The following is a 13,415-nucleotide window of genomic DNA, read 5'->3' on the forward strand; positions in this document are numbered from 1 at the left end:
TAAAAAAAATTGTATTTCTAACATTTGAATATTTCTATTATTTTTTAATATTTTTATTTATTGTATATTTTTCTTTCACATGAGAATGTTTAATACTCTCAATTTAAGTGTTTAATAGCATAAACATTTCATTTACTAGGTAATATAAAAAAAAGTTACTTATTATTATTATTATTATTATTAATTTTTATTTAATTTGAAGAACTTTTTTGTTTCGCTAAAACATTTTTTGTTATTTCTCAACCATTGAGTATATATGTTGATATTTGAAAATTTTTCTTAGATCTCTAAGATATTTTTCATCTTATCGTACTTTTAATTATACATTTGTTTTTCTTTGTGTAATTTCTTTCAATAGTCTCCAAATTGTTTATAAGACACACATTTGTTAATTTTTTAATATTTTTTTTTTATTTTCATCATGTAGAATACTATTTCGATATATTTAATCTAATTATTTTTTAGGTTTAATTATACCTTTGGTCCCCATTTTCGTAGCAAAATCTCAATTTGGTCCCTCTATTTGTTTTTGTCTCAATTTGGTCTCTTCTGTTAAAGGAGCGTCACGTGTTAGTTTCTGGATTTTTTGATTTTTTTTTTGAATTTTTTATTATTATTTATTTATTTTTTTGAAATTTTTAAAAAAATAAAAAATTTGCCACGTGTCAAGCTGTTGTGTCATCGTGTAGTGACAAAGTGATGTGACAGTGATAATGACACGTGTCACTTATATGACAGATGTCATTTCCACTTTCTCAATTTGGTCCCTTTATTTTAATTTGTCTCAATTTAGTTCCATTTTTGTAAAAATTAAGCAACTTTGTCCCTCTCCAAATTGAAATCAAATTTAATTTCTATATAAATGTACACAAATATTTCTATCAAAATTGATATTTCAAGTAAATATTTTTAACAAAATTAAGTTTATTTAATTAATATTTTACATTGAACTTTACTTAAAATTGTTTTAAAGTTGTTAATAAATAATAATGCTAATAAAAAAAAATCATAAATTATATTGATATTTTATTACATCAAACTTTAATATTGTTTTTTTATTTGAATTTATATTTCAAATAATTGTATATTTTTAAAATGTGTAAAGTTCAATAATTTGTACACAAATGTTTGAATTGATGTAAAAATAACAAATTATAAAAATATTTTTAAATAATTCATGTAACAATAAAAAACATATAAATTTAAAATTTGTAAACAATTTTAAGTAAAATTGAATGTGAAACACAAATTTAAATAAACTTAGACATGTTAAAAATATATAATAAAAATATCAATTTGAATAAAATATCAAATTTAATAAAAATATTTGTATAACATTTATATAAAAATTAATTTTTGTTGCAATGTGGAGAGAGAAAAAATTGGACTACTTTTACAAAAATAGGGACTAAATTGAGACAAAAATTAAAATACAAAGATCAAATTGAGAATAAGGAAATGACACCTGGCATAATACTGACATGTAGCATTATCACTGTCACATCACTCTATCACTGCCACGTGGCACGACGACCGTTTGACATGTGGCAATTTTTTTTAAAATTCAAAAAAAAAAATAATTCAAAAAAATCCAAGAACTGACACGTGGCACCTCAATTAACGCTGTTACTGTACTAGTAACGGAAAGGACTAAATTGAGATCAAATTTCCTAAAACAGGGACCATAATGAGATAAAAAAAATAGAGGGACCAAATTGAGATTTTTTTATAAAAATGGGGACCAAAGGCATAATTAAACCTATTTTTTATTTTCTAACTCATTACAATTATACTTTAAGTTTTTCACTATAATTGTATAAATAATTTTTATTTACTACAATATAAAAATTTAATGTAATTGTTATACATATTTTTTTATCACCATCTAACATATATTGGAGTTCAAAAGATACAAGATCTATGTTAAAATTTTATTATGTTTATTAATGTTTATTATTTATTCTTTGCGTCATTTTGATCAAGTGATGTATTATAACTTTTATTAGTGTATAAAAAAGAGATTCATTATAATTTAAGAAATTGAAGTAAACAAACATTTAAAATAAAATATATTTTAATTTGAATATTTTTTTTCTTTTTATATTTTTTTAAAACACTATTTTTAAAATTTATCAACTAGGTTTCATTAATGTTTGCAAATTTAATAAATGTTTTGGTTCTCATGAAATTTTATTTTGTATTCTAATATAAAATATAAACAATTATAATTTATTTCAAAGTATTTGATATCGAAGAAACAACTATCCTCCTAATATTAAATATTTGATAATATTATGTTTTCTTTACCGTAATTTTTTATTATTTTATAAAAATTATTTAAAATTAATATTAAAGTAGTAAGAAAACAGGTACGGGTATGAGTACAAGATTATACCCGTTACCTAGTGGGCATGGAGATGAGACAAAAGTTTGATACCCGTTGGGTTTGGGTATGAGGATGAGGATGAATTTCTTTTACGGGAATGAGTATATGATAGCGAAACCCGTCCCCACCCCGCTCTGTTGCCATCCCTAATTACGGGACTAAGATCCTAAAATTTGACTTTGTGTAAGTGGAAGGTCATATGACAAGTGCAAAATTTCTCAGTCTTTTCAATATATCAATCTTTCCAAAGTAGAATCAGTTCATTAGTAGTAAGATCGATGTATGTGATGTGAAGAAATATGAATTTATAATGTAAAATTCTACATGTATCTTTGTCCTTTAAAATATGTTAGATTATCCTATTTTGTTGTTGGTGTGATTTTTCAATTGGAATGATAGTGTATTATATGAAAATAAAGAATGTTGTAAGTGAAAGTACTCTCGAGCAAAACTTTATTTATCTTTGTTTTTTAATGAAAGTGATAAAAAAATATTAAATTAAATTCTAGTGTGAACTATGAGTAAATTTAAAGTTAACTTGAACAAATCATAACCAAATTATAAAAAATATTTATTTTTTAGTTTTAAATGAATAAAATAAATATAGCAAATTTTAATAAAAAATACTTATATATTTTAAATCATTATTTTTATAATAAACCATGATTTTATACAATTTAGTACTAAATTTTAATAAATAAATGATTATATAAAAAAAAATGAAAACTTAATATATATATATATATATATATATATATATATATTATTTATAGTAATAAAATATCATGTTTGGATCAAATTGATATGTATAAAATTATAGTTTCCTTTAAATATGATTATTATTATCTATTTTATTCGATTTTATTTATCCAATACTAGTTAATAACGGTACCTAAACTGATTATATATTATATTTATAATAATAAAATATCACGTTTGGATCAAATTGATATGTATAAAATTGTAGTTTCCTTTAAATATGATTATTATTATCTACTTTATTCAATTTTATTTATCTAATATTAGTTAATAACGCTACCTAAACTGATTACGAATTACGTGCGGCTAGGGTGAACAATGACATAGACATGATAGAAAAATGATGAGAACTCCATTAAAAATTAATATATACTTAAATCAAGAACCACTTTTCCTTAACCTAATCGCAATTATTTAGTAGCTCATTAAATCAAAAGACCTTGAAAGATTACCTATCAAATAAGATTTTGAATGCTTCAAAAAGATTTGATCCATATTTATGACTAACACGTATTGATTAGAAAATCACTTTTCAAATAGTATTTTAGGTTCTTTTATAAATAAATAAAAATGTAATTGGAAGAAGAAATCTTATTAAAAAACTAATAAAAAGGTCCGAATTAATTGTCAATTATTGAAGGACAAAATGCGTTGTTCTGTGTCAACGCCCTGTTGCCATTTTCTCTCTAAAGTTATGCATAATACAATTTTTTGGAAACTAATAGTAAATATTTTCATCATATAGTTAATAAACTAAAAAGTAAAAACAAACAAAAATATTATGGATATACTTCTACTATAATCTTTTGACAAATGATTTAATCATTATTCATGTGAAAATAAAATATAAAAGTTTGTAACACTAAAAAAATATGGATACTTAAAGAAAAAAACTAGTTTCAAAATTTGATAAAATCATATTTTTTTTTCATTAATATTATACTAACAACGTTAAAGAAGTGATATATGTCCGTTTTTTTTGTAATTTTTTTTATTTTTAATTTATTTACTTTTTAATTTTTCAAAAGAATTAAAATTTATTATATGTCAAGCTTAACGTTATGTTACGTGACAGTGACATGTGTCACTGTCATGTCATGTGTCATTATTTTATTCTCAATTCTTAATTTTTGTATTTGTATTTTGTTTTAATTTAATTTTAATTTTTTTTTAAAAAATTAAACAATTTCATTTCTTTTTGAATTGAATTTTTTTTATATAAATATGATAAAAATATTTTTATTAAAATTGATATTTATTATATATTTTTAACAAAATTAAGTTTATTTAAATTTATATTTCACATTAACTTTATTTTAAATTGTTTTCAAATTTTAAATTTATTTATTTTAAATTGTTATAAAATTGTTTAAAATTTAAAAAAAATTATCTTTGAATTTATATAATTGTTACTTTCAAACCTTTGTATAGAAATTATTGAATTTTGCTCATTTTAAAATTATATAATTATTTATAACAATTTCAAATAAAAAAATAATATTAAAATACGATGTAATAAAATATTAATACAAATAAAACGTAAAATATAAATTTTAAAAGAGTCGAGAAAGTTGGTAAAGTTATTTTATTTTATGAAGGGTTAAATATGTTTTTGGTCCCTTAAGTTTCAGTGAATTTTGGAATTAGTCCCTCATCAAAACTTTATACCAATTTAGTCCTTTATCTTTCAAAATGCGTGAATTTAGTCATTTTAACCAAATTTTGTTAAGTTTATTTGACGTTTCAAACACATTTCATGATAGTATTTAAGTTAACATTGAAGAAAAAAATGTGTCAAACAGTGTAAATAATTTAAATACTATCATGAAATGCACTTGAAACGTCAGATAAACTTAACAAAATTTGGTTAAAAGGACTAAATTCACGCATTTTGAAAGATGAAGAACTAAATTGGTCAAAAGTTTTGATGAGGGACTAATTCCAAATTTAGCTGAAACTTAAGGGACCAAAAACATATTTAACCCTTTTATGAAATTCAATTGATAAACAAGTTTAACATATTTGTCGGTTAAAATTAAATTTGATTTTTTCCTATATTACTTACTATTAACAAATTTAAAATAATTTAAAATAAAATTTAATATAAAATATAAATTTAAATAAACTTATTTTTGTTAAAAATATTCAATAAAAATATTTGTATGTTATTTATATAAAAATTAAATTTGATTTAAATTTGTAAAGGAACGAAATTATTCAATTTTTAAAAATTGAAATTAAATTCAAACAAAATAATAAATGTAGAGACAAATTAAGATTGAGACACCGACACCTAACTTGACATGTGACACATTTATAAATTTTAAAAAAAAATTAAATAAAAAAATTCAAAAAAATCATGAACTGACATTTGACACATATTTAACGTTGTTAGTACAATACTACCAAACAAGATCTGATTATATCAAAATTTTCAAAATAAGACGAATAAAAAAAGAGACTAAATTAATATTTTCTAACAAAAATAGGACTAAAAACACAATTTAACTTTTTTTATAATTGATATAAAAGACTTTGCTAATTACTTGTTATTGAAGAAATTAAAATATATTTGTAAATATAAATTTTGAGATGCTGAATTATATTAAATTTATAGCGTGCTTTTGTTTACAAGTGCAATAAGGCAGAGTGAAATTAGAACCCAACCAAAATCTCACTAATGAAAATTGAAAAACAGATTTCATCTAAAGGAATTATTACAAGAAAGAAGGGAAGGAAAGAAAAAAAAAAAGTGAAAGTGATGAGAAGCAGAATCAAAATGTTGGTTGAACAACAAATGACCACAAATTCTACTCTAACATGCTAACCCTGAAAAAGTGTTCAACTTTTTCTCAAGAGGAGAGGGTCTATGATGGTATGAATGGAATGCAAAAGAAGAATTATGTATATAATCATTGCAATGAAACCAGCTATTAACGCTCTTGTTGCTTCATCACAGTATTTCGGAACCGAATCACATATTGGTAGCCAACCTGCATAACTGTTTCCTTTCTTTCCCACTTGAGCTATAGCAATAGCTGCAGAGAGGCTTGAGACAAGTAACATGGTGAACACCTACACAAAAATCAACCATTAGTATAACTCCAGTTTGAATTTCACTCTACTATAATATTAACTTCTCATGTTATATCCGTTTAATTACTCTTTTGATTCCTATTTTTGTCCAAAAATATTAAATTGGTCTGTCTTCTAGTTTTGTAAGTTTTAATTTGGTCTCAATTTTTTAAAAATTGATACAATTTGGTCTTTTTTGTTAAATTTTTTGAAGCGAATCAATGATTTTTTTTTTATCAAAATTGGTACTATGATTATGTTAATTACATCAATAAAGCAAATCATTCTTATTAACAACTTTAATTATGATGAAAAATCCTTAATCCGTTTCAAGAAATTTAATGAAAATGACCAAACTGTATCAATTTTCTAAAAATCGGGACCAAATTGAAACTTTAAAAATTAGACGACCAATATGACATTTTTGGACAAAAACAAGGGACCAAAAGAGTAATTAAATCACAATACTAATAGTATATAATATAATTTGCTCATATATTAATTTTATCTCATTAAGTTTAGTTACATGAATCACATTATGTTATCCGGTTATCATGCATATTCTTTCTATTATGTTTAATAGTCTTACATCGTTTAAAAGGCAAGATCTAAGACAATCTAAATATTTTTTACTTCTTACATATTTGTAGACGTCTTTTAAAAACAAAACTGTGACACTATGTTGTTCCCTTTAAACCTTGACTCTCGAGTAATGTGAGATTATTGTCTCTTTTATTTATAAAAAGACTAATGTAGTGTGTGTGTGATGAAACACATATAAATAGAAAGAGGAGGCTTCAGGACATGTACCAAATCCAAGGCTACCACAAGTTGCCAGAGCAAGCTTTTTGCAGGAAGAAAGAGGACAAAAAATCCATAGACAGTGATAACAGAGTATGCAATCACAAAGTACCTAAGTAGAACATCATGTTATCAGTTTTCAGCAACAGTTTCTTCACCAAAAAAGATTAATGATTATAACCACTAGAAAGACACTCACTTGAAGGCAGGGGAATTGGTGTATTTAGCTTCAAAGGACACTGTGAAGATGGTAGCTCTGTCATGGCTGGTAGCCATCATAATGACTGCAGAAAGTGTTGCTGCAAAAGCCAAGAACCTCAGCAGAAGATGGCACAACCACCTAGTCTTGGCCATGGATTTCACAAGAAAAAAAAAAGTTGGTGCACTATGAAAGAAACCTCAAGAGAAGGTTTAAATTAATAGATGAAGATGATGAAGTGTTGAAATTCAAAAATGTTAGGAAAGAAAGTAGTGGGGTAATGCACTGAAGTTGTAGTACACATTTGGGTTGTGTTAGGTGAAATTCTCATCTGTCTTAAGAGTCCATGCCACCGTCATTTAACATTTTTTTTCTAGTTTTGCTGCTATGACTCTTCCTTTTGTGGTGTGGATGTAAGCAAATCCATAATTTTATCTTTGTATGTTAAAAAAGTTAGATTAGTTTTGTGTCCTTTTCAGGTTTTTTTACTTGGCGAAGAAAATGTTAAGTAAGATGCTAGATAAAGCAGGTGTGAAATTTGCAACCTAAACACAAAGCTAAATGGTTTTAATATTGTTGTTCTGTCTCTTGTTTTGTGTCTTTTGTTTCGGTTTCAATTGGTTCCGCTAGCAAGAAAGGTTATTCCCTTTTCAAGAGTCAGCACATGCTGCTTCTGGACACTAAAATGTTGATTCAGAAGCATTATTTGGTACCAAAAATACTGTGCCAAAAGTCACCAACACGTTTATTTGACCAATTTGGTTTTACATTACCATTCACGGGGTAGGAGTAAAATTACTTTCCAATTAAGTTCACACGTGACAATTTTGCACTTCTTGTTTTTCATTTAACCATTAACATTTTGGATATCAATTTACAATATAAAATTGAAAAAAATATTCATTCTATAAATTAATTTTGTAAAAATAAATTAAATGAACTTATTTTTTATGATATCATAATTTCCTATATATTAAACATCTTACACTTTGTCTTCTTAATTAGATTCGTATTCAAAATATATATATTATTTATTATCATATGAAAATTTAGTAAAAGAAAATAAAAGAAGAAAAAATAAAATAAAGGGCTTTAACAATATGATAACTTATTTAGTGAAATTTTTATTATTTATTTTTTGTTAGAAATATTTTAATATAATTTAAAAAATAAATAATTAAAATAAAAAATTTACTGTTACTCATGTGTTTATAAACCTTTAATTTATGGGTTAATGTTTTTAATGGATAACGGCTATATTCTTATTACTATTTACTCCTTTGTCTCCTTTTGTTACCTATAAATACCACCTAGGTGCATGCGGAAGGGTACAACAAAACAACAAACAGAGACAACAAACACTAGATTTTTTCTTAAAAGTGTTATTCTTTATTCTCTATATTATCTTTAAGACAGTGATGTTCATAAGGTTCGGAGATCCACATATGATTGTGTATTGACATATTTGTTTAGCTCTGTGCAGTAGGGGCGTTTTCTCTCTAAGGATAACGCTATGCGTGTCTTAACCCAGGATATTTCTATTCCTTTCCTTGTTTATTTTTTATTTATTATTGTTATTATATTTGTTGATATCTGATTAATATTCATTGTTTTATATATATTGTCTCAGTATTATTATTGATCTAATAATTATTATTATATCATTTTATATTTTTATTATTATTAATATTATCTGAGTAATCCTTTTCTAACATTCTTAGAGAGAAAAATTCTTGTTATTTCTATTTTTGATTACTCATCTGTATTTAATTCTAAAATTAAAAACAATATAAAGTTGAAGACTGCAAAACACATTTTGTGAACTAATGTGTTTCTTATGGTTATAATTAAATCAGTTTCAACTAAGCTTAAAAATCGATGTGTATAATTGTTTCTACTTTTATTGGTAAGATAAATGAAATTATGGATAAATGAATTTCCTGCTCATTGAATAATTTTTGTGATGTCTAAAGCTAATGTTTTGCTGTTATATTAATTTATGCTTTAATATTGTCTATTCTTACCATTGATAAAAATGTTTTATATCATGTATATATTTTAAGTGTTTTGTATGAAAAAAATTATAAAATAATTTGTCATACTAAAACTATTATATTGTTATGGAAAACACTTGAACTAACTTTGCATTCACAAAGAAAAAAATAGCTTGATATTTATATGAAAATAAATAAATAAATAAAACCTTTATCAAATTTATGAATTCAAAATTATTGTTTATGACATGAAATTAAAATAAATTATTTTAATTGATATCATGTTTAAGATCGTGTAAATGCTGATAAAAGAAGAAATCTCCATATGATAAATTGAAGGGATGGTCAAGTAAAAACTAAACTTGTCTTCCATCCATTATTTAAAAAAAAAAAAAGAGTTTTTCATGTTTCTGAATTTAGAAACTTTCTTTTTGTTTATCAAGGTTATGGAGTGGTTTTTGAGTAATTTTTTTTCTAACATTAATGTCATATATCAATAAATTATTATTTCTAGACACGTATTTTGATTGGTAAATGATATATTTGTGATGATTTGTTTGAGTTAAGTACCTTTATCTTGTAATAAAATATTTAGTAACTTTTTCTTTGGTTATTACAAATGTTGAAAGTTGTGTTATATGACATGCTATTATTATAATTGTTGTTGAGAAATTCTGGTTAAAGATCATTCAAATTATAAAATTTTGAGGTACAAAATTAATTGAATAGAGAAGTGATGATACATGTCATTATAAATGAGTGTTCTTATGTGAAATTCATGGTATTATTCATTAAGTAACATATTCATATGGTAGTGGTGCAGCGAAAGAAAAAAATGCTTTTGTTTGATATGGTAAATGTTATTCTACAAGTTCTAGCTTGCCTAACATTATATTAATGAAATTATATATCCTGCTTACCATATTTTGAACACAAAAGATTGTGATAAAACTTGTTATGAGTTATGAAAGAAAAAAGAACCACATTTAAAATATTTCAAAGTGTGGGGATGTCTTGCAATGGTTAACATACCTGTTAATAAAAAAATCTTGGTTATATATTATAAAGTGAATGAATATATACCTCACTATTTTGCCATCTAGTGTAATATTATTTGTTTTTCTAGTTATGGCAATATGTCCAATTTCTTGAAATTATTGAATGATATTTTTAATGTAAATTGGATATTGATTTTGGTGACACAAAATCATCTATTGGTTATGGTTATGTTTTAACCTTGGATGAAAATTCCCTATCATGGATACATGTTAAAAAGTTGTTGTTCTATCATGATCTATTATGCAAGCATAAATTATTCTTTTTTCCAATCCATCCTGACAATCAAATTATTATATTTAAAGTTTTTAGTAAAAATGTCAATGAAATTGAAAAATTGACATATGAGAATGAGAGACAAATATATTAGAAACTTAATTACTCATGATATTATCTCTCTTGACTTTGTCAGGTTAGAAAGAAATGTTGCAGATCTGCTTATCAAAGGGTTGATGCATCAACAACAAGTATTTAAGTCGTCGATGGGAATGAGACTATAGCCCATAAATTAGTTGCAATAATGGACACCCATCTCCACATGAATGGCGATCCCATGGAATGAAGTTCAATGGGTAACAACGAAGTTGTTGTTGACTAAAGTACACCAAATTATTTGATTAAATTTTATGTCTCATTCCTATGGCGAGGTGTACTATAAATTGTGACAATAATAAGGTCGAGGTATGTGCATTATTATGCTTATTTTATAAAATACCTCTTAATAAACCCAATGGTTGTGGTATGTGCATTATTTTATAAAATACCTCTTAATAAACCCAATGACAATTATTGTAGGGGTGTGAGTCATAAACCACCCTTAGAGGGTTTACGTAGTGAGTGTGATGGTGGGGCCGCCATTGTGAGACATGGGCAAGTCTCTAAGTGACACTCATGAAACAAGATACATGCACAAGGCCGTAACGTGCACCCATTGATTAGAACCTATAATGAATACCGATATTGTATGTGTTATTTACTAAAACCTGGTCACAGGGGATGTAGTTCAAGACAATCAAGTCTCTGCATTTTCTCGGGTGAAAGTTTATAAGCACTAGGTGTAAGGGTCAAACCCGGAAGGTTCCTTACACTGAACTACAATATTTTTTTTAAAAGATAATATATATATTTTTTTAAATTATGTGGGGGATTGTTAGAAATATTTTAATATAATTTAAAAAATAAATAATTAAAATAAAAAACTTAGTGTTACTCATGTGTTTATAAACCTTTAATTTATGGGTTAATGTTTTGAATGGATAACTGCTATATTCTTATTACTATTTACTCCTTTGTCTCCTTTTGCTACCTATAAATACCACCTAGGTGCATGGGGAAGGGTACAACAAAACAACAAACAGAGACAACAAACACTAGAGTTTTTCTTAAAAGTGTTATTCTTTATTCTCTATATTATCTTTAAGACAGTGGTGTTCATAAGGTTCGGAGATCCTTCGCTGCACTCGATTGATCTGACGGGTTGTTTTATTTTGGGAGAGAAACGCAAATGATTAAAAACACATATGATTGTGTATTGACATATTTGTTTAGCTCTATGCAGTAGGGGCGTTTTCTCTCTAAGGATAGCGCTATGCGTGCCTCAACCCAGAATATTTCTATTCCTTTCCTTGTTTATTTTTTATTTATTATTGTTATTATATTTGTTGATATCTGATTAATATTCATTGTTTTATATATATTGTCTCAGTATTATTATTATTGATATAATAATTATTATTATATCATTTTATATTTTTATTATTATTAATATTATCTGAGTAATCCTTTTCTAACATTTTTAAATTGTATAATTTAATTGAAACAAACTAAATTAATTCGTTTGTTCTTAAATCCAAAATGAAAAAGTTATTTATTATGATTCTTTGTCGTGTTGGATGAAATTTCTTAAAAAATCGAAACAAAGAAAGATATGATTTTCTATTTTTGTTACAAGCTACTTGAAATTGCTTTCTTATAAAAGGAGATGTGATAGAAGAGAAAAAAAATCTTTAAATTAAAAATACAAATTTTTTTAATCCTGAATAAACACATATCATTTTCTATTTATATAAAAGTTATTTAAAAATAAATGACTTTTTAGCAAATTTATTTAGCATAAACATTTATAGCCATAATCTATTAAGGGAAAGATGCATAGCATGATTATGATGTGATTAAACATATGACTTTTATTTACATGTTTGTATGATTGTTATTTGTTTGTTTTTGTTGGATTTGCAGGGTTACATCCTTGTCCAAAAACTTTTAATGTGTTTGCTTCAATTGAAATATTATTAATGAAGAAGATAATAAGTGACAAATTTGACAACAATTAGGTGATTTGTTTTAAGAGATATGAACTCATTTGAAATAAAACTTACTTGTGGCCCATAATAAATCGTCTTTTTTAGGCTGCTATTAGTAATTAACTCGATGTAAGATTAATATGATAATTAAATAAATTAGGTTTAATTACTTGGATAATACTCACATTAGTAGAAGTGTATCAATTTGGTACTCAGATAAAAAAAATACTAATTATATCCTCACTTTTGAAAAGTGTCTGAATTAGGTACCTTTTAGACAAAATAATTAACGCCGTTAATGACACGCTACATGTCACTCTCTGATTTTTTAAATTTTTTAAATTTTTTGTTGTTGTCACGTGTCAAGTCATGTTCTGACACGTGGCAATGTCAGTGCCACGTGGCAGGATAATGTCACATGTGACAAATGTCATTGTACTAATTTAAAATTAGTACCCATATATACCTCATTATTTCAATTTAGTCCCCACTTTTGTGTCTTTGGTTCAATTTTGTCCTAATTTTTTTTAATAATTGAAGTATATTTTTAAATTCACATTTTTATAATATTAAAAGTAATTAAATATAAATGTTTTTACAAAATTAGGTATTGGTGTTTACATTAAGATTTAGTAGTAAAAAAATGTTATACTAATAGAACAATATAGTCATCCATTTTTTTTTCTTCAAAATAAAGCAATATTGTCTCCCTCCAATTCAAGACCAAATATATTATTTTTATAAATTTTATACTAATATTTTTTTTATTAAAAATGACTTTTTAGCATATTACATTATTGTATATTATTAGCGCATATTTTGTCAATGTATTCTTTGACCAC

The 13,415-nt window shown here is 24.8% G+C and overlaps 1 protein-coding gene across 1 annotated transcript; it reads right to left on the bottom strand.

Moving 5' to 3' along the window:
- Positions 1 to 5,800: 5,800 nt before the first annotated feature.
- LOC114170093 (CASP-like protein 1C1) lies at positions 5,801 to 7,581 on the bottom strand. Its single transcript, XM_028055578.1, has 3 exons — positions 7,221 to 7,581; positions 7,031 to 7,133; positions 5,801 to 6,220 (listed from the first exon to the last, which is right to left on the bottom strand). Exons 1-3 carry the CDS (start codon positions 7,373 to 7,375, stop codon positions 5,987 to 5,989), a joined length of 492 nt encoding a protein of 163 aa, XP_027911379.1. The 5' UTR covers positions 7,376 to 7,581; the 3' UTR covers positions 5,801 to 5,986.
- Positions 7,582 to 13,415: the final 5,834 nt, after the last annotated feature.

This window comes from Vigna unguiculata, chromosome 11, assembly GCF_004118075.2.
Source record: "Vigna unguiculata cultivar IT97K-499-35 chromosome 11, ASM411807v1, whole genome shotgun sequence".
NCBI classification, from domain to species: Eukaryota; Viridiplantae; Streptophyta; class Magnoliopsida; order Fabales; family Fabaceae; genus Vigna; species Vigna unguiculata.

Bases quoted from the DNA above. Each gene is read 5' to 3' on its own strand.
- LOC114170093 (XM_028055578.1), bottom strand. From the start codon at position 7,375: ATGGCCAAGACTAGGTGGTTGTGCCATCTTCTGCTGAGGTTCTTGGCT. The intron at 7,134-7,220 runs GTGAGTGTCTTT...TGTTCTACTTAG, and splicing joins ACCAATTCCCCTGCCTTCAA to GTACTTTGTGATTGCATACT. The intron at 6,221-7,030 runs GTACATGTCCTG...ATTTTTGTGTAG, and splicing joins TTGTGGTAGCCTTGGATTTG to GTGTTCACCATGTTACTTGT.